Here is a 24,111-nt window from a genome sequence, read left to right on the forward strand (position 1 = left end):
GCCTTCCCCCCCAAGTACCTGATGTTTGTTCCCATGTTCATCATGACAGCTGAAATTAAAGTGACTATACTAACATTCTGTGCAAATATAGGGACTTCAGTATTTCAGTTGTATGTACAAATTCACTTTTTAAGAGGCAACCCAACTAGAGCTTCAGAGAGCTGACCTCCCCAAAACAGCAACTAAAGTAGAACCAGAACACGCAGTTCCTAGTTCTCGAAAGTTAAACCTTTATACTGCTGTACTGAGGAAGCATCCTCTTACCCATGTTCAATGAGCAGATAAAAAGCTCCGGTATTTTGACAAACTCTGCTACTTTGAGAATAAACTCAGTAATTCTGAACAAAGGTTATTGACATGGCAATCTAAGAACTCACAACCACACATGTTCAGTCAGAGTTAAGCAGATACAGCCAGACATTTGAAACAATTAGCTATAATACTGTTAATGGCATTCACTGTTTTGTTTGTGAATATTCTTACAAGATAAAAAGCTTATGATACCAATTCTATCACTAAAAAAAATGCAAGCTACTGCATTCTTCTGTTAGGGAAGCATATACTTTTGACTTCCAAATTTTCAAAACTGCATGTGATAATTACATGTAGGGCTGCCACAAGACATTTCCATGGTGAAACCAGGGACAACAACCACCTTGTAAGTATAGTATGACTGCACATAAAAACACATGACATCACATAAGCTACCTTCAGAGCACATCTACACCTTAGAAACAGCTACTGTGTATTAACTTCTCACTTTACTGTGAAACAGTTTTTGGAAAAAATAAAACCACAATCCCCCCCCCTCCCCCAAACCTTAGATAAGAGATGCTGAAGTAAGGTATGCAAACAGATGTATCCCTTTTTAAACCCGGTTTTAATTTCAGGCCGCACTACTGAGCAGACAGCATCTGCTGGCCTCTCTCATCCTTAACAGGGCTGCTCCCCTGTGCTTCTTGCCTCTCACTGCCATTCTCTTGGTCACTTGGCTTTTGATTTCTCAGAAGAAAGACAAATTATTACTGACAAGCCCCAGAGCCAAGAATGTTCTCTTAAAGGACCTTGTCATGCATCTCTATCAACTACTCTACTAGAAACACATATTAATAACAGCCTTGCTACTATCTTAGAAATCTATCTGCACCTTGAAACTAATTTTTGAAGTTTAAACCTCAACCCATTAGACATGCATTTGCAAGGACAGGTGAAGGCTTTTTCTTTTTGGTAATAGTAAGGAATTATCTCCATTTAAAAACCTTATTTAAAAATCTGCTTTCCCTTATATGAAACTGTAAAATATGAAGTCTGAGCACTTCTTTTAAGTGCTAGTACTGTGGAAGTTCCAGCTGCACTATGCCCCAAAAGAAAGCACAGTGAGAAGACTTAAAGGGGCCTACAAGAAAGCTGGAAAGAGGCTTTTTACAAGGCCATGTGAAGATAGGACAAGGGACAATGGCTTTAAACTGAAAGAGATTTAGATTGGATATTAGAAAGAAATTCTTCACTGTGAAGGTGGTGAGATACTGGAACAGGTTGCCCAGAGAAGCTGTGGCTGCTCCATCCCTGGCAGTGTTCAAGGCCAGGTTGGACAGGCTTGGAGCAACCGTCTAGTGGAAGGTGTCCCTGCCCATGGCAGGGTCATTGTAACTAGATGAGCTTTAAGATCTCTTCCAACCAAAACCATTCTATAATTCTATGGTTCTACATACCAGAAATAAGAATACATACTCAGGCCTGTATATCGGCAGCCAGTAAACTAATCTTCCTCCCATCACCAAATACTCTGCCGCAAACTTCAATAGGTCAAAAAAGATGTCACTCAGATGATAACTGGATGAAACGAAGAGGTGATTTTCTGCGCTAAACAAAAAAATTTTACAAGTGTAAACATAAAAGCTCAGGTAAAACCTACATTTTTAATTAAAAAAACCCAAACCCAAAAAAACTACACAGAATAGCACTGTGATTTGCAAAACTACAGGAGTACAACTTCTATACAGCTTCTAATATGAGGAATACAACTTCCCAAATTCCCTACTGGGTCTTTATACTATCGTCTTTAGTGCTCATGGAAATCAAAGACTCATAAGCACACTGGGAATAGTTATTTTGTACAGCCCCTTTCTTAAGGGCAATTTAGAGTAAAAGACAGTAGACAAGGAAGGCCAGGCAGCGGAGAAGCCATATGTTATCTCTGAAGAGAAAGGAGCTGTGGAAATCCAAGAAAGAAGGCTAAGGTAAAATAAAAAATAAAAAAATGGAGTTATTCTATTTTAGCCTGATTTTGCATTGTGCATAGACTGAAGAGAACTTTAAGAATAGGAAACACAAGGCAATTATGGCTCAAAGAGAAACGGGATTTGGAATCTGAACACAAGCAAATGATAAGCAGGGAGAACAAAACCAAGAGGATTTCAGGAAGTGACATGCTAATTTTGCAAACAGAGCAGAATGAGCTTTTGTTCTTTATTTATTATTACTACCTTTTTTTTTTTAACTGCTGATGGGCAAGCAAGAAATAATAAAGATTCTAAAATTGTGACTGCCTTTCCACGAAGACATTTATATTCTACAACAGATAAGACAGCTCACCTACCTTCTTTCAGCTGTCTTAACTGTTTCCTTTTGTGAACCCGTTCTGCGAGTAGCTTCTCTGATACCATATGGTGCTATACAAAGCAAACACACAATGCAGAGATGAGAACCTCACTCTTTGTTCAAATAACATACAGTTACATTAGACATACACAACAGTGCACAAACTGTGACTTATACAAAAGCTCTTACAAAGTAGAAGTCGGTCATGGTAATTTCCTCAAGATCTATTAGAAGTTCCTTGCTCAAAAAGGTTACTTTAAAACTGTTTCAAAGAAAGCCCTTCAGCTGTAAGGCACTTCTAGCAGCCTAGGTGTTTACTGCTCTACATAGGACAATGCTTTCCTGTTTTGTTCATTAAAAGATATTCCTTACTTTTGCAATATGTGACTAACAATCTCATCTTTTTTTGACAGACACAAACATCTCCCCTGTAGCACTTAGCTATATATTTTTCAAAATGAAATTATATATATTGGAATTTCTTTCCACCACATTACAGAAATGGTAAGACAGGTAATAAAAGCCAGAGATGGCTTTTTCTTTTGCATTTTTACACATTTCCAATAGCATAATATACTTCATGTTGAACACATCTGGTTGTGCGAGTCTTTTGTCAGCATCATGGAAGCACCAATATAACCATTTTGCAAATGAAGAAGTTGTGACACAATTCACAAACTTAGTTCTAAGTCGTATTAATATTCTACATTGCCTTATTGCCAAATAAAAATTAGCAGGCAACCCACAAAGCTGCACTCCCTATATTCTCATTAATATGAATGTGTCATCATAACAGCCAGCACCAGAGATCAGAATTGATGTATCAAGGTCTTTTATTTATTCTCTTAGCCTCTACTCCCTCTCACGCATAACAAATGGAGTTAAGTACAAAAGATTTCTGAAAGAGTGAAGGATCCTTTCAAACTGCTAGTGTGCCTAGTAGTTACGTGTATCAGACATGCACTAAAACTTTCTTCTTGGAAACATTCCAATAAGCATTTAAGTCTCCAGAAGTCCATCAGAGCTGCATGGCCGATTCCAGTGTGCTGCAATTCAAATCTTAACAGCAACACGGATCATCCTGTTAACAAGTCTCTGTGCCTCAGTAAAGTTATGCCTTTACTGAATGAGACTTCCTTGAAGGATGATTTTCAACCATATTGATTTCTAGTGGCAAATATAATATGCTGTCCATAGAAGAAAGTATTATAGCCAACTTTGTTACACATCTGTAACTATCCTTAAAATAAATGCAGAGATGTCAAATGCAGATTTCCACAGTGCTGCTCTCAACAGTCAACTTTCACAATATGAAAACTGCAGGGCTGAGCACTCATCAACACATTAATTCAAAGTACATAGGCAATAATCTTTTAGTCACTGTTATCAGGCAACAAAAAGCAGTACAAGCTTACGATCTGTAATGATTGCATCGAACAGCATCCCTTTTCGCCATATTGGTCTTGAAGAATCAGAAACTAGTGCATCGAGGTAATATTTCTCTAAACCATACTGTCGGAGATTAGCTCTGATATTTTCATCTGGCCCTCTCCATTTCTGGTTCTTTCTGGTTGCTTTGCCTGAGGGGAGAAGCACATGGAACTGAAAAAAACCCATACTCAACAACAAACTATTTTATAGGAAACGCTTTCAGAAACTCTGATTCAATTTAAAGGAAAGTAACTGTAACATTCAAAACCAGGGTTTACCTCCTGACTTATTCTACTCACTGTCACAAATACTTGTGATAAACTTCACAAGTAACAAGGAATAATGAAAATACATGACAAATTGTACAGCACCATCTGCACAGGGTATCTAAAAATGTATTTATAATAATGCTAGTTTGTATGATGTTCTCACTATACATCAGTCATAATTGTGTCTAATGACTCAGATACAATTCGCACTGGAGTCTTTCAGAGAAGTAAGAATGGGATTAATCTTCCTGGGTTAGAATAGAAGTTTCCCCCATCACAGACTAAGAAAGCACACAGCTGTTGTAACTACTACTTGGAACCTTGTTTTGGTTTTTATTATTCCTTTTATTAAATCTTTCCTGATTAAGTAAGAGAGCAGCTTAACTAGGATACATGTAAATTAGTTAATAAAAATAACCATGACCAAATAAATCCTGTGAAATTGATGTTGCTTTAAAATCCACTAAGTATTATCCGCTACCATCAGTATTCTTAAATTCCAGAGAGTAAGATTTCTGTGGCTTAGAAATATGCAACATACCTAATCCATGGATTGTATTGTAATCTATATCGGTACCACAAACATATGCTCCAAAGTGTGCTGAGGAGATTAGAAGGCCACCTATAAAGAGGAGAATAGGAGAAAAATATAAACTGCTGCCATAAATGTTACCTGTGCTAGGACTTTTTTCTCGGGAACTTCAGGAGTTTACACCAGTAGCAGCACACTACACCCAACAAAAAAAAAAAGAAAAAGAAAAAAAAATATCAAACTAAAACTACCAACCACTTAGAATCACGATGCAACTATAACCAGAGCTAATAGCACTTAATAACACTAAGTCCCTTGTCTGCTATACCTATCTTCCTTATCTCGCTATGCCCTATGTCACTCCTTATTGCTGGAGACTGTTCTTAGGAGCTTGCTTACGGTTTTCTGTATTTTGAGACAGTAAGATCCTTTAATCGTTACATGAACTGAAACTTTTAATTCTACCCGGCAAGGAGCAAAATTTCAAATTGTTAGAAAATTCAAATTGTCAGAAAAATCATTACAAAACAAATGGCAATTCTACCACATCTGTTCTCAAAGTCCATCTCCTTAATTCTGTTTAAAATCAATCCTGTTGTTGATTTTGGCCACTCCCTGAGTAAGAAGCAATGGTCAAGAATCTTCTAAATATTTCCAGCGTAAACAGCAACATCAAAAAGTTTTCTCTGATTGTTTTGCTGTGTGAAAACTATATTGAGATGCATTTTTCTGTGAGTATGCTGCCTATTTTGTCAGTATATTTATCAGCATGCTCACCCTGGAACTAAACTATTTTATTAAACATTACTATAGTGATCTGCTTTCCTAATTAAAAACAAAGCAAAAAGCTAGAAAAGTTCGTGTGATTTCCCCTTGAAATTTGGCAATGATTGAACAGCCCACAGTAAAGAGCAAATTATTTTGTCTCTTTAACAGCGTTCAAATGAAAAAATGGACGGACAGCAGGAGACTATCAAAGAGCTGTGCTGTCAAGTTGTTAATAAGGAGGTATGCAGTTCACATGATGAATTAATGAGAACAAGGCTGTGAACCCCACACTACTGATGTCAGCTGCTTATGGATACAAACAATCCTGCTAAAATAAAAGGGATGACTGCTAAAGGACGAAGGGTTGAGCAAGCAAGCTTGCTGTGCAGGTGACTCCCTTTCACTGCAGCGTGGAGTGGCATCTCAAATGGCAGCATTGCTCCATGCCACCCATTGAGCACTGACAAATCCCTAACATGCCCTGCATGCACAGGCTAAAATCCCTGTCCCGGGCACTAGAAAATTCCTACACAGTGTGCTAATGAACTTTACCAAAAGTGAAGGTAAGGGAGAAAACCAAAAAGAATTCCTCTGCTTTTTGTTGTGAAATGGATCAGGGAAAAGCAAGGTTACTCACCCCAGAGGAGTCACCCATTTCCCTTCTTGGCTGCAATCCCTCAGAACAGATGGGCAGTACCTCCAGAGGGTCAAGACAAATTTAGCTAGCCCTGACCTCAAGTATGTCATACCACCCAGTCCTATAAAAAAAGTAAGAAGAAAGTACTTTGCCCATCTAAGAATGTTTTTAATCACAGAGGAAAAAAGGGTTTTAGTTACAAAAACATGGATTTACAGCTTTTAATAAATTTCAGGTGGTACTAGCTCAATTGTGCTCACACAGAAGGTACATGAATACTTAAAACTCTAACATGGCCAGCCCTTTGCCCTACTATGGACAAAAGAAATGCAATCAAAGGGTTAATCAGTGAATCACTGTCTCCCCAGTGATTATCAGCAGAATAATGGTGGCACAGAACTTCACACCTTTCTATCCTACTCTATTTCCCTCATCTCTTCAGCACAGGTGGGGCCCTGGTCATACCACTATCCTCCAGGATGTCAAAGAAAACATTTCTGTCATTTGCAATTATGCAGTATCACGAATCGGCAAAGTAGGGACAAATATCTTTCAAAGGTATAAACAACAAGCTTACTGAGCTATCCTGAACAGATTGTCTAGGAGAAAGTACAAAGCATTCAGGTAAAAGACATCATTTATTCTTCCAGAAACCTCCAGGTTTTCTTCTGCCCAACACTGAGGAAAGGATATCTAAACAGTTTATAGAAATTCTGTTTTACAACTCAAAACCAATCCTAGCCAGCCCAATTCTGTTTTACAAAAAAGGGGACTCAAGTCTCCTAAACCAGCCTGGCCAAAAGCACCTTTTAGTCCAAGGACAAATTCCAATTGCCCACTCTTACACAAATGTGGAAGATTTGTGTTGGCTCAGCCAGCAAAAACAGTTTATTTCCAACAAGCAAGCACCATCTTGCTAGGCCATTCTAATTTGGTACTATTAACCTTTTCAGCATAAAAGCCAGGAAGAAGCCAAGCCAGGTATTAAAAGTTGCACCAATAAAGAAATCTTCAAAATGCTCCTCAAATCCTGAATGTATGTTCTTTCCAAACCCATCTGCTCAAACTCACTGCATCGCTCTCAACTCTTAACTATCTCACAGAATTACAGTGCCAGGGCACTGTTGCACTGACAATCTGGAAAATCCTCTAAAGGACCTCAAGAGACAACTGAAATTCCTGGGGTTTACCCACCAAAAGTAGGTGGCAAAGGCTACTGTTTACTTGTTTAGTTATAAATACACTTTACTGACAAATGGTGTACTACCCAGTATCTCCAACTTCCCAAAGTACACTTAAATATCAAGCCAATATAGTCCAGATGTCTCATACAGTAAACCCACAAAAACTGCAACTGAAATCATTAGGCAATCTGAGGAGAATTTTGCATATGCTACCTTCGGAACTGAAACACCTCTTAACATTTATCTTGCATTTATTAACATTTATCTTGCATTTCTATAGCTTCACCACTTCAATGTGATTTACGCTTCCTTTCTTTTCCTCAATTTTCACTTCCAAGGAAATAAACACTCTCAGAGAATTTTGTGTTTTAAGTTTAGCAGATTTTTGTAAAAAGATACAAAACCATAGATACCAAAATGAAACAATCTGCTTAGAAAAGAGGCAGAGGACTTTCGTCAACCTTTCAAAGAGTACTACCCATCTACAAGGAACACAAGAACAAAGAGGAGGAAATTTTGTAAGACATTATGGTGCATGCAGAAAAACAGGTCATAAATGAACAAGAATTTAAGAGAAAAACATACAGTTACAGAAGCCTCATGTTTCTGAAAATATTATATCCCTGGTCGGTTTTCTATGGTACAAAGAAGCCACATACTAATATAAATTTGTCCTACTAGTGACACTGTAGTGTTGTGTTCCCTCCCCCTAACTTCTCTTGCAGTGATTTCCACAGCAAATTCTCTTCATCTTCCTATTAATGTAAGTATTTTTCATTGTACGTGTCTCACATGTCACCTTCTTGATCAAAGTTTAGCAAATCCAGGTCAGAAACATAGCCTTTGCTATGCTTTTGGAGATACTACTATCAGTAGCTTAAGATAATATGCAGTTGTATGATTATACGGCAGGAGCTGACACAATAGATCTTCTATTTCACCTACAAATAGCTGAGTTTCCCTTAGGCAAAAAGCGCGTCTATGCCACACAGAGAGTAATATGTGGAATAAGAGCTCCCCCTCCCGGCTCAACTAGGAAAAGTTCAGCTGGGGGCGAGTAACTTGTGTGAGCATTATCCTGAAGACCAGACATGATGGTACAGGGAAGTGATCGCTATCTTGAATGCTATAACCTAACTATTGCCATATTGTGTTATATGCTCAGAAATGCCCTCAGCACTCCTCTAAAAAGCCACCTCCACAAATGCTGCTCCTTGTAACATTCTGAAAGCAGCTGCAGGGAGCACTCTATCCAAATACTAGTTTTTGGTCACCTGGTTGCCTTAAGCAGTCCATGACAACCACGAAGTGGTGTTTTAAGACATGTTACATAAAGTAATACAGTGAAGACAGACTTATCAGAAGTGTAAAATAAACTGCTTACATTTTCTGAAGTTGGTCTCCTTCCCCAAAAATCCCTTTCAAGTTAACAAAACATTAATTTTAGAATCACCATTTTGCTTTTGTATCATCTCAATTACTAGTCGAGCACCAGAAGCCACTGCACCAGGAAAAGTGTGGTGCAAACAGTAACACAATCCCCAGTTTTTCCCACCAGTAGAAAAAAACCAAATATATACCTGTTCCCACAAATGGATCATATACAACATCATTGGGTTTTACTCTCCCATGGTTTGCCATAATGAAAGACAGGCAGGCATCCATGCTCGTGTTTCCAATGAAGTGTCTCTTTTTCACACTGTAGGGCTCAATAAGTTCTCTTTGGCCATCTGCAATCTGTTGAAGCATTTAAAAATCCCTGTCAGGTCTTAGATACATATATAAGCAGACATCTAACAGCTGGCAAGAACTGAAGCAAGCATACTCACGCACCCATCTACCAAAATACAGGTGAAAAGGCTCCTCTGGAACATTATTAGGGTCCATTCCATAATCTTCTAAAATCCAAAAGATGTGTTCTGGTTTCTTTAAATTTACTTTTCCTTTGAACGGCAGAAATTCAAGGGCCTGTACAACAAAATAAAACAGAATTAAAAAGTAACAGGGTCAAACCTTTTCAAGATGCACCCCCCAAAAAAAAAATAAAAACGGAAAAAAATAAACCACAGTTGTGAATATGATACATTCTCAATTTTCTCTGGATTTACAAAATCTTTTCTCTTGTAACTAAAGATAGCTCAAATGATTAAGGATTAGATATCAGGAACTATGGTTTTTATTAACTGAAGAGAATCCAACTTTAGAATAAATGAGCTGTACATATTATACAATTTTCAAGTTGCAGTGATGATGAAGAATGGAATTTAAAATTTCAGTGATGCGCAGCTACACCAATTTACACAGTCAGCATTACTTTATGCACACAAAAACTGAACAAACAGGAAAGGGCAGCTACTATGAATACAGATAATTTCAGTCTCAGTGAATTAAGTACATAGACTAAATAGGTGCTAAAATAAAATGTGGGAGAGCAAAAACTAACAGTAATTTAGAAAAACAGGCTAATTAAAATACTGATATAGTTAGGAGAGCACAAGTGTAGACAGGAGCATAAGTACAGAACAGAAAATCAGCCCACAGCCTGCAACTTAAGTCACTTGTTCCAGATTCTACAACAATAAACACCTAAGATGGAGATCAAGTAACAGATTTTCTAAACACCTAGCACCTAACACTAGCCACTTGAATCCTATAGCTCTGGGCAATAAGCTTTAGTTTCCCAGGACACTGGGCTGAAATCAGCAGTGGTATTTGTCTTTACATATGCCTTATGTGGTCTGTTCAGAGAAAAAAAACAAAAAACAAAACAAAGTAGTGAATTTTGAGGCAATGTTAATTCAGACACAAAGATCTCATTTAGAGCTTATTAGACATAAGCCATAAACTGCATTAAGACCTTCAGGAAAACAAAAACTAAATATACAGATAGCATGGAGTTAAGAACAACATGAACAGATGAAATTAAATGTCAAAGATTCTTAAACATCTACTTACATCTATCTTTTTTATTTTCTGTGCTTGAGTCAGTGTTTTGTTAAATGTATGAATATGTATTTTGTAAGTAGAGTCTGACTGCAGATATGGAAGCTGAAAAAGAAGCAAAGACACTTTCATTTGTACAGCTTCATTGCATTTTTAATGACAAATCTGGTCATTCTACAATTCTACAATGGAACTATGGCATTGGTGGATAGGAACAGGGCAACTGATGTCACCTACCTGACCATGTGCAAAGTGTTTGACACTGTCCTGCACAAAATCCTTGTTTCTAAACTGGAGAGGCATAGATTTGATGGATGGACACACACATGGTGGAAAACAAACTGGCTGGACAGCCACACTCAAAGAGTTGTGGTCAACAGCTCAAAGTCCAAGCGGAGATGGTGGTAAGTGGTGTTCCTCAGGGGTCACTATTGGGACCGGTGCTGTTCAGCATCTTCGCTGGTGACAGTGGGATTGAGTGCACCCTCAGCAAGTTTGATGATGACACCAAGCTGTGTGGTTTGGCTGATATCCTGGAGGGTAGGGATGCCATCCAGAGGGACCCTGACATGCTTGAGAGATGGGCCATTGCAAACCTCATGAAGCTCAATAAGGCCAAATGCAAGGTCCTGCACCTGGGTCAGGACAATTCTAGGCACAGTTACAGGCTGGGCAGAGAACAGATTGAGAACAGCCCTGAGGAGAAGGGCTTGGGAGTGTTGGCTGATGAGAAACTCTGCATGAGCCAGCTTCAGTGTCTGCTCGCAGCCCAGAAATCAACCGTATCCTGGTCTGCATCAAAAAGACTGTGGCCAGCAGGTCAAGGGCCGTGATTTTGCCCCTCTGCTCTCGTGAGACTCCACCTCAGGGTTCAGCTCTGGGGCCCCCCAACATAAGGAGATGAACTTGTTGGAGCAAGTACAGACGAGGTCCAAGAGGACGATCAGAGAGCTGGAGCACCTCTCCTATGAAGACAGGCTGAGACAGCTGGCCTTGTTTAGCCTGGAGAAGGCTCCAGGGAGGCCTCAGAGCAGCTTCCAGTGCTTAAAGCAGGCCAATAGGAGAGCTAGAGAGAGACTTTTCACAAGGGCATGTAGTGACAGGGCAAAGGGGAATGGCTTTAAACTGACAGAGGATTGATTTAGATATTAGGAAGAAATTCTTTAATTTCTGTGAGGGCACCAAGGCACTGGCACAGGTTGCCCAGAGAAGTTATGGCTGCCTCATCCCTGGAAGTGCCCAAGGCCAGGTTGAACAGGGCTTTGAGCAACCTGATCTAGCAGAAGGTGTCCCTGCCTGTGGCAGGGGGCAGAACTAGATGATCTTTGAGGTCCCTTCCAACCCAAAACATGCTATGAGTAAGGAACCATTTTATCCACATGCTTTATAAGCATACCATCTTGTCCACTGGATAGTTCTTCAAAGATGCATAAAGCTCTCCTGCAGATCTTCCATGACCCCACAGTTCAAATATAGATCTGAAATTACAAAGTTTAAGAGTGCAGTAATGTGGAGGGACAGAAATACCTTACAGTTACTTCTTCCTTTTAATCTTCTTGGACAATGTACTTAGGCTTTGCTTCATGGATTGCTGAAATTCACTCTTAGCACATGCTTAGGTTTTATTTTTAACAGGACACAATTTTATTCCCAAGGTGGTATTTCAACTATGCTTTTTTGTTTGGTAACATGTACTAAAACGTAAATTTCAGTCTTAGTACCCTTGGCTATCACCAGACCTTTTTCTAGCACACAGTGATATCAGCAAATGAGACAAAATCCATTCGCACCTACCAATTTGATGAGGTAAGCAAAGGCTGAAAAAGGTCAAGAGCAGTGTTACGCTTCCCTGGAGTAACACAAATAGTCATTATATGCAAGACACAGTTTCACATCTCAGAGGTTCTGTCCCATTTCAAGATGTGGTTATGATGTTTGACATTTTGAGATGCTGAAATATTGTCATCTTATTTTGTCCGTTTTCTTAATGTCAGCTTTAAGTATTGCCTTGAAGATAAGAGAACTGATGCTACTGTAATGAAGGCTAACACTACATCACAGACCTCTCCCCCAGCATTCAAATATCCCAACCAAGTGGCCTTTCCGTATCAAAGAAAAAAAAAACACCTTTTAGTGCAGGAATCCTAATGTCATGACATTTGTTGTTAGACACTCATATGCGCATTTGCAACACACTATAAACACAGTCTTTAAGGACTAGAATGCTATGGAGCACCTTTTCAAAGAATTTTCAAAGATTTAGCTCACTCAAACAAAAACAGAACTACATTTTACTAAGTGACAACAACAGATATCAAAGCCCAGTGACAATTTTGTTAAAGTAATCCTTTCCTGAATAAATTAAGGCTATATTTCTAACCTGCACCCTACCCTGAAAAAGAGAGTACTTTTTTGCAGTGTCTATTTTTTTAATGAAAGCATCTGATTCATCCACTGTGAGAATTTAAGCTATATTTATAGACAAAGCAATGAAAATGCTGACAGCATAGGCTATCAGAGAACTGAATCTTTTAATTTTATTCAACTTTTGGAGAAACTCTTTTATCAGGCCTGCTTCTTACTTCTACATTTACATGTGTAGCCAAGGGGAGGAAAAAAAACAACACAAAATGTTGGGAAGATTTTGCTTAGATAAATGTATGTTTCAGAACTTCTAATTTTTATTAGCGATGAAATGGAGATGCTTCAGCAATCTTACTCTAAAATGAACATATCTCCCCACAGCCAGTAATAGGTCAGTAAGAAAAATCTGGACCTGTTACGCTTTCTACATCAGATAAGCATACATTAGCTGAGAGAGCATGGCATATGCAGCATCTGCAAACTTCTTTAGACATCTATGGCTGCTTTTTGAAGTACACTACAGCTTTTCTCCATTGTAAATATAATGCCATAAAGACAATTTTGTATACATGGGGTTTCTTTAGGCAAGAGTGGACAGCCCACGTCACTGTAGGTAGAACTGAACACCTGACACAAACAACACTCAACAGGGACTACGTGACACTGCACAGAGGCACCCAAACTAACTCTGAACAAGACAGCACAGACTTAGTATGGTCACAGAGCCATACCACAGTCATGTTGCTTCTCATTCTGAACCATATCTCTGAGGTATCCCTCAAGCCTCAACAGAAAGCATGTTATTCAGACACCTCTAAAAAGGACCAAAAGCAGCTGGAGCAATCACACTGTGGCATATTCCTGTGGTCTTGAATTTTCTAGAAAGACCTCTGCTGCAGCAGTCTGGGCTGAGGGGCTCTGAGCCCTACCAGCACTAGGAAGGTCCACAACCTTTCCCTTCCAAACAGGATTTTCATTTTTTTTACATATCACTAGTTTTAACTTTTGATTCCAGACATATTTTAAAACAAGCCAGTAACTAAACAGTACTCAAGGCAACTAAAACACTGTGACACTACAGGTCAAGTACTGGCTCTGAATTGAAGGACACCCTTTCAAGATCCTGCACTGATTGTACACTAAGTAGAGAATGGGCATGCTACACATTCAGTCCCATAGGCTCCAGTAATGCCTTCTCAATTCTAGAAGTAATCAGAGACTGCTTAAGACTCTATACAAAATTAGTACTAATTTTATATACATATATATATGAACAATTTTCCACCACCTACATTACCATTTACAAGATTTTTCACCTCTTACTTTGCACATACTGTCCGTTTCATCAGTCCCCTTGCCATCTCTTCTGAAGGAATACTGAGAATCCAAAATGGAGACTGAAATAAAGAGACGATAACTGAGGCAAATACCGAGCTGGAGGATGTCACATGAGTTACAAAACTACACGATTCTGTTCTATAAAAACAGAACATGCATGCTGAAGATTTTAAGAATAGATAAACAGGTGAACTGTGCAGAGAACATAAAACTTTTAATTCGAGACAAACATGTATACTTGGCTTCAGTGTCTGAGAAATTAGTAGGTATTCCATTTTCCCACTGCATCTTTGACTTGGTAAAATACTATTATTTATGCTTCTCTAGATTATTCATCCTCTAAAGACTCAAAATACCTCATTATGCACAAGCAGTAAGTAAAACTTAGTAATGTTCTCTGAGTAAGCACCAAGACCACAATCATAGCGCTTCCTAGCTTCACTCTTCCAGATACGCTGCATCACTGACTTAGTCAAAACACTAAATTCAAGCCACTGCTGACTGATTTCGTGGCTCGGATATTCCGAGAAGGCAGGAGAGCCTCCCAGCAGGTGGCACTGCCTCCTTTCACACCGTGAATTTAAGCCATTCTGAGGTGCATGTCATGCATCTTTTACTCAGTCCCGAGTCTTTACTGAATTTTAGAATTGACTGGTTTTGGAAGATTCCTTATTTCCCTCAGAAAATTCCAAATTTATTCAGCTACCCGCATTTAATAAAAATACTACAAAAATCATACTTGAAAACCATACCTGCACTCAAGTAAAATATTAAGTTCTCACTTACATTTACACGAATTTCCTGCTCACCGCTGAACTGTCCACCGTGAAGTGAGAGCAAAGATTTTATTTCCTAAAGTGAAAATATAAAGGTCAGTTTTTAGAAGCATTAATTAATGTTTCAAAGAAAGGAAAGGGAAAAAAAAAAAAAATCAGCATGCCATAAATTCTAATGCAGATGGTGACCTCCATAGGAATTACAAGCAAAACATTAGAGACAGCAACAGAAGAATGAACAGTTTTTATTACCAACTAACTGTGGGAACTGACAGTGAAACACTCAACATAGATGTGTGGACAGAGCAGAGATTTACAATTAAATTCAGCTCTTATGTACTGTTCATGAACTGAAAAAAAATTAGACTCTCCTGGAAAAACAGTCTCTCACAACATTTCTCTTACAAAATTATTCTATTCTTCAAATATTTTTTAGACTTTCATGTAAAAGCCATGTCTCACCAGTAACACTGACCCAGGGCCAGGCCCAGCACTGAGCATCAATTCCTTTTCTGTTACTTCTTGGCTTTATGGGTATCTCAACAGTTTTCTTCCATAGGTGTCTTTCCCCAAGTAAATTAAGTCATTAATTTTCCAAAGTAAATGAAATTGAGCATTTGTAAATTTGCAAATGAAACTGACATTGCCTTATTTGTTTCCATTTGCATAGAAAGGACATAAGAAAACACTGGAAGGTCTGCTCTAAGAGAATAGAAGTTTATGCACAGCTATTTCGTTGTATGGTACTGGGATAGAAAAAGCACCTGAGATTTTACATACAGTATCACCGGCATCTCCACACACTACTAGTAATATTATCTACAGCAAAGTAACAAGAAAGAGAAGCATAAAAATCATGACCTGTGAGAAAAGGCTTGGAAAGAAATGCAAACATGACCACTACACACATAAAGGTTGCTGATAAAAGAAGGTAATATTTTTGACATTTACTAAGAGGAGATGAGAGCACTGGCTTCGGATGACAGCAGTGCTGCGGATGAGAGGTTGGGAAGATCCTTACAAAAGTAAGGACAGTGAAGCACCGGAACAGATCTGCCAGAAAATGCTGGTAAGTGAACATCTGACATGCACCCACCTGTCCATCACAGACACTGTGTGCTGGAAAAGGAATCAGGATGCCCGATGTCAGCCCTCAGTATCTGACCCAACCAAAGAGAAATCCCTGACTATGGAGCACAGTTACCTAACGACTAAGAAATAAGAAACATGGAACTTCATCCTACAGACACTTAACCACAAATGTTGGCTTCAACCACCACCTTGTGCTGTTGTGATCCAGCACCATCACCAGAAGAAAAGCAGGCCTCTTGTATCCCATATGCAGGTGTGCTACAGCTGGAGATCAGGCAGCTGGATCTTGCTAAGAAAGTCTGTCCTTGCTTGTTTCATTATGTTTCAGACAAATCAGGTCCCTAATGCTGCTCATTACAAAGCCAAAGGTGTGGCTGAGCAGTCACCAGAGTACAAGAAAAGGGAAATGGAGCTCCTGGAACAACCAAATAGAACTATAACCTTCATGGGAAAAAAAAACAAAACAAAACAAAAAAAAACAAAACAAAACAAAACAAAAAACACAAAACATATGGATCATCTTTTCTTTACTTAAAGACTTTGCCTAAAGAAAAATTGGTTTGATCATAAACAAATTCGTGTTCCAGTCCCACAAAGCAGACAGCAAAAAAAAAGTATGCACAAAAGCATGAAAAATAATGAAAACAAATTATGCCACACACATTAAGCATTTAAAAACGTGTAAGGATGACCCACCAATTCTAACAAAATAACTCTGCATTTCAGCACTACTTTAAACAACAGCACACTACCCTGGATATCTTGTTACTAGCTCTTCAAGACGGTGCCCAGTGGAGCGCTTAGGGTACCAAAATTTTCTTAGTGTAACAAAATTTTCTTAGTGTAGTAACACTAAGTCATCCTGGGAAAAAAAAACAAATCATAAGCTAAATTTCCAAATCAGAGGACTTTCTTATAAACCCATAAATTGAGTGTTATGTTAAACCAGACATTCACCAAGGGTGCAGAAAAAAACATTGGGACCTCACAAAGAATAGTAGGGAGCTTCAGATGTTACTTTTTTTTTGTTTTACGTGATTTCTGCGAATACCGCTCAGTAAGATGAAACCAATTTGGTGACGGCAAACAAACTCTGCACCACAAAATTTGCAGCCAAGAGGCATAAACATGTCCATGGCAAGCAGACTGCAGAACTCGAGGCAGCAGGACCTGCTGGCTTCCGCACCCTCTGCGCTATCCTACCACACAGGGTCTGCTCACTGGTCCTGTGTCAGCCAGAGTGGCACAAACCCTTCTGACCACACGGAAACCAATACTCAGGATCGAAAGCCAGAAGCGAGCAGCCTTCGGTGCCGTCAGTAAGACTCTGAGGAGGGTGGCTTGTGACCAGGACTCCAGCCAAGGCACTGGAGACCTCCATCAGCTCCCGGCCTGCGAGGCAGACATTTCAGGGAAGCCCCATCCTAGCTGCACCCCAATAAAGACATCTGGCCCCTCCTGCCCCACACAGCTCCATCAGTGACTGGGTCAGAGAGGATCTTACCTGTTGCCAGGGCAGCACCAACCATTTATGTACCCACACTATGCCAGTGACAGCAGATACATAGTTTAAAAACAAAAATAGTCACCACAAGACTTTAAAAACACTTCTGTAAACAAAGATTTCCCTACCAGTTCCCATTTCTGATCCGAAGCCCCTGGTACTTTGCTGGCAACCTCTCCTAGCTCCAAAGGCTTTTAAAAGCGGCAAGGAAAGTCCTGCCTTAAAGGGACCATGAAGAGGCACTCCGTGGAGGCTGAACCAGGAGGAGGAAGCCACCTCCCGCTAAGGCCGAAGGGGTAGCCCCGCGCCCAGGACCACCTGACACAGGACGCGGAGAGCGAAGGGCCCCTGGCGCCCTTCGCCCGGCAGCCGCACGCGCTCCCAAGCCAGGCGGCTCTGGCAGGAGGCGAGGCGAGGCTCCACCGGGACCGGCCACTTCCCGGGCACGCCCGGAGCTGCTCCCGAGGGCAAAGGCTCACTCGTCCCCCACCACAACAGGCCGACTCGCCCGGGCCCGGGCCCAGTCACCAGCCCCGACCCACCGAAGTGCTCACCGGCAGGCGGAACTCGAGGTGCTCCTGCGCCAGCAGCAGCAAGTACCGCCGGAGCGATACCGCCTGCACCGCCATGTCCAGCCATTCCCCGCCTCCCCACGCCGCATGCGCAGCCGGGCGGGCCCAGCGCCGCGGCGGGAGCCGGAGAGGCGGGAGCGACGGGAGGAGCCTGCCCGCCTCTGGGGGAAGGTGATGTTACCAACCCCACCACAGCTACCGGTAAGGGGTATGGGACCAATAGACTCCGCTGTGCGGTTCCGCCGGGTGCGGAGGCAATAGCCGCGGCGCGGGGACAGGATAAAGTACGGCTCTCGGTCTTAATTAATAACTGCTTATTTCACCTCCTTCTCACTCTTTTTTTAACTTACGTCACCTGTCAGTGCAGCGGTACCGGTATATAAAGAAGCAAATAAATACATGTGTACTAGTCACGGGGAAGGCTGCCGTTTCGGGCCGCGCACCCTTGTCCGCGCAACTGCGGCCTCGCCTGCCCCGGGCAGAGCCCTCCCTCGGTAGAGCAGGTCGTTAATAACACCAAGAATTAACAGGCGCCAGAGGGGACACGTCCGTTTTTCCAGGGGAGGGAGGTCAGCTTCGGCGGCGTGGGGGTAAGAGCAGATAGAGACAGATTCCCGGTAAAGGGGCAGAGAGAGATGTGACTGTCCAACAGGGGCTCAAAATAACCAAACAGGTCTTTATATTGCATCTATTGTTTTAGTAACATTTGGACTTGCTAGCTATAATCCCATACTGCTCTCCGTGTTACGCTGAGCTGAAAAGTTTGGCTTATCCAGATTTCGCTAAGCTTTTTATTAGGACGAGGCCAGCTCAGTGCTGAATTCATGTTCTGTATTTTCTGTGCTGATTTTTAGACAGCCTTTTTTTTTTCCTATGGCTAAGATTTTGCTCATGACCTGTGAGCCCTGCATGGGCAGTGTTCTCTGTGGCCCTCCATAATCTCATTTTGCAGCTTCTCCTGTTCTGTTTTCCTGCAGTAATCAAAACTCAGGCTTGCTGTGAAGCTTTAGCTGTGACCATTGACAAGAAAACAATCTAAATGTGAACTTCCCTAGACGAGAAAGAGGTAGATATGGATCAGAATTGTTCACCTCAGCAGCTGAGTGTGGAGACCCAGCAATAAACACTGAACTGCTGACAAACCCCATGTGTCTGAGGTTGCTTCCAAAACCTTGAGATTGCTGAAAGGCATGTAGTGGAAGAAGTCTGCTTTTATTTTTCCAATCTGTCTCCCTTTAAATGTCTTAGCTGTATATCTCCCATTTTAGAAACCCCTTATAAGGGAGTATTTGGTACTGGTTAAGCTGAATCTCTTTGAGACTTGCTTACTTTATCTAGAGAACACTGCTGTCTGCTCTCAGAAGGTGAATGCCTGTTTTCCAGTGATACTGTTTTCCAGAGAATTTAAGTGAAGTCCTGTTTTTTCCTGGTTTTGTCTTGAGGATCCATGCAAAATCACCGGCAGTCTTTATGTGCTGCTCAGGACAATTTGAAAGTATATGTATGTTAATAAGTAAGACTTGAAGAGTATTTGATTCTGACATAAAAACAAAGTGCTTTTTAGATGCTGTGTTTGTAAACTGTCCTGGGTTCAGCAGTAGCAGTCATTTTTCTCCTTCTTGGTAGCTGGTGCAGTGCAGTGTTTTGACTTTCGGCCTGGGAACAGAGCTGATAGCGATGTTTTGGTTTGGCCAAGGACTTTGTGAGCCTCATGCTCTGCCAGGGAGGAGGGGAAGCCAGGAGGAAGCAGAGACAGGACACCTGACCCAAACTGACCAAAGAGGTATTCCATACCACAGCACGTCATGCCCAGGATGTAACTGGGAGTTAGCCTGAAGGGCTGGGAGACTGCGGGGTTGGAGGAGGTATCGGTCGGTGCTTGGTCAGGCGGAGGGGGGCGAGTTATCGGTCGGCTGGTGCTGAGGTGTTGTACTCTCTTCCCTTGTTATTTCCTTTATCATTATTATCATTGGTGGTAGCAGTAGTGATTTGTGTTATACCTTAGTTACTAAACTGTTCTTATCTCAACTCGTGGGAGTTGCATTCTTTTCGATTCTCCTCTCTGTCTCTCCGGGAGCAGGGGGAGGGCAAGAAAGGGGGGGAAGTGAGCGAACGAGTTACCTGACTGGGTTTAAACCACGACAGTTCCTTTTGGCGCCCAAGGTGGGGCACGAGGGGTTGAGATAACGACAGATCTGACCGGATTAATAGTCACTCGTCACAATGCTGATTTATTGGCTCTCAGAGTTGTTCTTGTTGATCTCACAGTTTCAGAATGTTGTAACTTACGTAGAGCCGGTATTTGCTGTGTTAGTGTTTATCAAGTGTGGGGCTTGGGCTAAGGTTCTTGTCTCACTGTGCTTTATGGCAATGGCTTGTAATACGGGCGGGCTCCAGCAGCAGGGCGGGACGGACGTGGCCGTGGACTTGTACCTGGCCGTCCGGCTGCTCTTCACCGTCCTGGCCCTCACCCTACTCTCCATCTTCGTGAGGCTGCGGGGAGCCGAGGGGGAGCGGCCCCGGGAGCCGGCGGCAGCCGAAGCGGCCCGGGAGAGCGGCCCCGGGCACCCAGCGGCGGCGGGAGCGGGGCCGGAGGCCGCGAGGGGACGGCTGCCGGTGGAGGAGGTCGGGGCGGTCGAGGAGAGGAAGGAGGCGGCTGCCCAGCAGCGGGAGAAGGCGGCGGAGGAGCCGAGCCCCGCGGCCGAGCCCAGCCCCGCGACGGCCGAGAGCATTCCCCGGAAGCCGCCCGCCGAGCCCCAGGAGGATGCAGGAGACCACGCAGCATTTCCCAGCAAGGCAGAGGAGGAAGAGCTGGACTCAGGAAAAGAGAAGCTGGCGGTGGGAGAGCCGGCAAGCACAGCAGCTGCACCAGCCCCAGTGACAAGTACAGCAGCATTGTGTGAGAGTTCTGAAGGTTTTGAATGGCCTTTGGGTATCCTTGGGACCTGCCTGCTGATTGTGATGGGGATCAGCATGCTGGCACACACACAGGCAGTGTTCTACCCACCACCATTTTGTCTGATCTCAAAAGTTAAGCAGAGTCGGGTTTGGGTCTTGTCTGGGGTTAGACGACAATACAGGGGGACCAAGAGGTTTTCCCCAAGGCTGGACAGCCAGGAGTGGCAGGGTGTGTGGGACAGTATGGGCAAGTATCTAGTCCACTGGGCCCCTCCAGTGCTTTGGAAGCATCGGAGATGGAAGGCAGCTGTATGGAGTCCCCAGCAACAAGCTGCAGAAACTGCTGAAGGGGACAGTGAATTATTTTGAGCCTGGTGGGCCCATGGCACTTCAGGCCATCAGAGCAGAGATGCAAAAGAGATGGACTCATGATCAAGGGGTGGACTTAGCAATGGACACTATTGCCCAGGTTATTCACGAGTGTGAACACTGCACACAGTCTCTCCTGCTCTGGAAGACTGTTACAAGAGATGGAGCCTGACATGGACCAGATGGACACAGCAGCTTTATAGGGACTGGTCCATGCACTAAGATAAGAGTGCACCGAGATAAGAGTGACGGTATATTGAAAATGTGGGATCTGAGCATGACGTGAATGGTATGGAATAAGGGGTGGATAATGTCCTGGGTTCAGCAGTAGCAGTCATTTTTCTCCTTCTTGGTAGCTGGTGCAGTGCAGTGTTTTGACTTTCGGCCTGGGAACAGAGCTGATAACAATGATGTTTTGGTTTAGTCAAGGACTTTGTGAGCCTCATGCTCTGCCAGGGAGGAGGGGAAGCCAGGAGGAAGGAGAGACAGGACACCTGACCCAAACTGACCAAAGAGGTATTCCATACCACAGCACGTCATGCCCAGGATGTAACTGGGAGTTAGCCGGAAGGACTGGGAGACTGCAGGGTTGGAGGAGGTATCGGTCGGTGCTTGGTCAGGCAAAGGGGGGCGAGTTATCAGTCGGCTGGTGCTGAGGTGTTGTATTCTCTTCCCTTGTTATTTCCTTTATCATTATCATTGGTGGTAGCAGTAGTGATTTGTGTTATACCTTAGTTACTAAACTGTTCTTATCTCAACTCGTGGGAGTTGCATTCTTTTTGATTCTCCTCTCTGTCCTTCCGGGAGCAGGGGGAGGGCAAGAAAGGGGGGGAAGTGAGCGAACGAGTTACCTGACTGGGTTTAAACCACGACATAAACTTAACATAGACTTGTACTGCCACTGAGGAGAATCATGTAGTTTGTTAGTGTGGGTTTGGGGAGTCATGTTGACAACATTACATAGCTGTTTTAGGGAGGGAAAGGAAGAAAAAAATTACTCTTTTTAGCCTTCAAGGGAATTTTAAGGATGCAAAATGTAATTACTCAAATTCAGATTTATCCAGGAAGCTAGAATTAACCACCCTCCTCTCACAAAAAATATAACAGGATCATATGGCAGCCATGAGTTTCAATTTAAAAGGGGAGGACTATAAAAAGCTGTTACTTCATGTGTGCTGCTGCTTGTTGTTCTTTGTTGTCTTTCGCAGCCATTGTGTTGCCATCTCCAGCTCACCCCATGTACTTCTCTAGACTCAAAGGCAACATGAGTGTTGTTTGACTGAAACTTGCATGTTCTGCTAGGGAACTCTGGGAGATCTCTGTAGCTGTTCATGGGGTTCATATGCAACAGCAGCTACATATGTATATAGGCAAATAAGAAACCTTACCAAAAAAACCCACAATGCTTTTAAAATAGACATACCTGATCTATAATTCAGTTATTAAATTGTTCAGAAACTGTATTTCTATTTCCCCATAGAAAAGCCGCCACTACTCCTCTATTTTATTTCTGAATATCTGTAAGAAAATTAGCAGCTCTACTAATATGCTGTAGGGAAACTCCAATGTGTCTATTCCAACAGGTGAAGGATACGATCCATCAAATACATAGTTATAACACATTTGGATCTCTATAGGTACATATGAAAGTCTGTCCCTAATTCATGGGAATAATTACATACTGTACAGATAGTTGAAGTACTCATAATCCCATGCGCAGCAGCTCCCTTGCTAGCAGCCTGCCTGTAGGTTTTAGTAGTCAGACATGGCTGTGCAGCACAGCCTTTTAAGGGAGAACTATCTGTTCTGATTTGGTTTTCTTCACTACATAGGGCATTGCAGACGGTGCTAAGCTAACTAACTGGATTTTTACTTCTCTCTTCAGTGTCTGATGAGGAAAATCTTCCTGGTCCCATCATATATTGGCGTTACAGCTCCAGATATTATTTTCTGCAGATAATAATTTCTGTCGTGTGTGGGAACCTCATCAGCACAGTGTGGGTTTGTCCACCTTTAATCAGTGTGCAGGCAGGAGAAAGGCTGCCCAGTCCTGCCTATGGGTTGGTGCCTCTTGCAGAATGGTTTGCTCTCTTGCCTGTCAATAAGCCTGTGCTGAACAGGTCAGCCAGCACAGTGTCAGGTTGTTTTAGAAGTCTACAGGGCTGCCGGGGGTAAGGATAAAGTTCTTTAAAAGGCATCGTTGCATGAAGAGTAAGTACTGCACTATGTTCATGTTGCATGGGGGTGTGGGACTGGTGGTACACCCTATAACCTGTAACTTACTGCCCTGTATTACAAAATTACTCTGAATTTCAGCTGAATCACTTCTACTTTCTTCACTGCTGTAAAATTATGGGTGGACTTAATAAAATCTTCAGATGTTTAACAAGTTTTTCAGCAGCCTTGCCTCTCACTTCGGCAAAACTCTTCCAAAAATTATCAGGCTGATCTGTTGTTTTTGCTTCACAGCTGACAGCGTACCCAGGAACCACAGTTACAACCAGCCATTGATTTTTTTCCTGCTTGAGTGCCATAAAACATTTTCAAGAAATGGAAGAAGATAAAGGGCAGAGTGCTAAAGCTACCAGTGTGGTGGGTGACTTGAGGAAAAGTTGGCAGACCTGGGCAGAGGATCACATTGAGTATCAGAGAAAGAACCCATTCAGCAGTGAGAACAGGCTTGCATCTAAACCTGTGCATACTCACAGAGGAGATCCTACCTACGGGAGACCCCCTGAAGGGTCTCAGACAGAGCAGAGAGGGAAAGATGCTCAGTCACACGTGGGTAAGGAACTGGAAGAGCTGTGCTTGATCATCAAAAGCACTGGAGAGA

The 24,111-nt window shown here is 42.1% G+C and overlaps 1 protein-coding gene and 1 long non-coding RNA gene across 5 annotated transcripts in view; both read right to left on the reverse strand.

Annotated features, from left to right (window-relative positions):
* The window catches only part of LOC134170704 (tRNA (guanine(10)-N2)-methyltransferase homolog), a 45,238-nt gene that overhangs the window by 8,999 nt on the left and 12,128 nt on the right, over nt 1–24,111 (reverse strand). Inside the window, exons 1-11 of one of the 4 annotated variants that reach the window (XM_062632368.1) lie at nt 17,994–18,149; nt 14,854–14,919; nt 14,053–14,126; nt 11,762–11,843; nt 10,378–10,470; nt 9,256–9,390; nt 9,003–9,159; nt 4,843–4,923; nt 4,017–4,181; nt 2,600–2,672; nt 1,732–1,863 (exon numbers count right to left, since the gene is read on the reverse strand). In XM_062632368.1, the coding sequence (XP_062488352.1) occupies nt 1,732–1,863; nt 2,600–2,672; nt 4,017–4,181; nt 4,843–4,923; nt 9,003–9,159; nt 9,256–9,390; nt 10,378–10,470; nt 11,762–11,843; nt 14,053–14,126; nt 14,854–14,919; nt 17,994–18,068 (1,133 nt within the window). In that variant the 5' untranslated portion in view covers nt 18,069–18,149. Of the gene's footprint in view, nt 1–1,731; nt 1,864–2,599; nt 2,673–4,016; nt 4,182–4,842; nt 4,924–9,002; nt 9,160–9,255; nt 9,391–10,377; nt 10,471–11,761; nt 11,844–14,045; nt 14,127–14,853; nt 14,920–15,939; nt 16,245–17,993; nt 18,150–24,111 lie in introns of those variants that run through there. The other 3 variants (XM_062632369.1, XM_062632371.1, XM_062632370.1) reach the window with 3 other exon arrangements.
* On the reverse strand, nt 18,688–22,740 carry LOC134170705 (uncharacterized). The gene is made up of 2 exons (XR_009967340.1): nt 22,169–22,740; nt 18,688–19,486 (listed from the first exon to the last, which is right to left on the reverse strand). It is a non-coding gene; the product is annotated as an uncharacterized LOC134170705 (long non-coding RNA).

Source organism: Pezoporus occidentalis, unplaced genomic scaffold, assembly GCF_034315485.1.
Source record: "Pezoporus occidentalis ecotype Australia unplaced genomic scaffold, CSIRO_AGI_Poc_V1 ctg39, whole genome shotgun sequence".
NCBI lineage: Eukaryota > Metazoa > Chordata > Aves > Psittaciformes > Psittacidae > Pezoporus > Pezoporus occidentalis.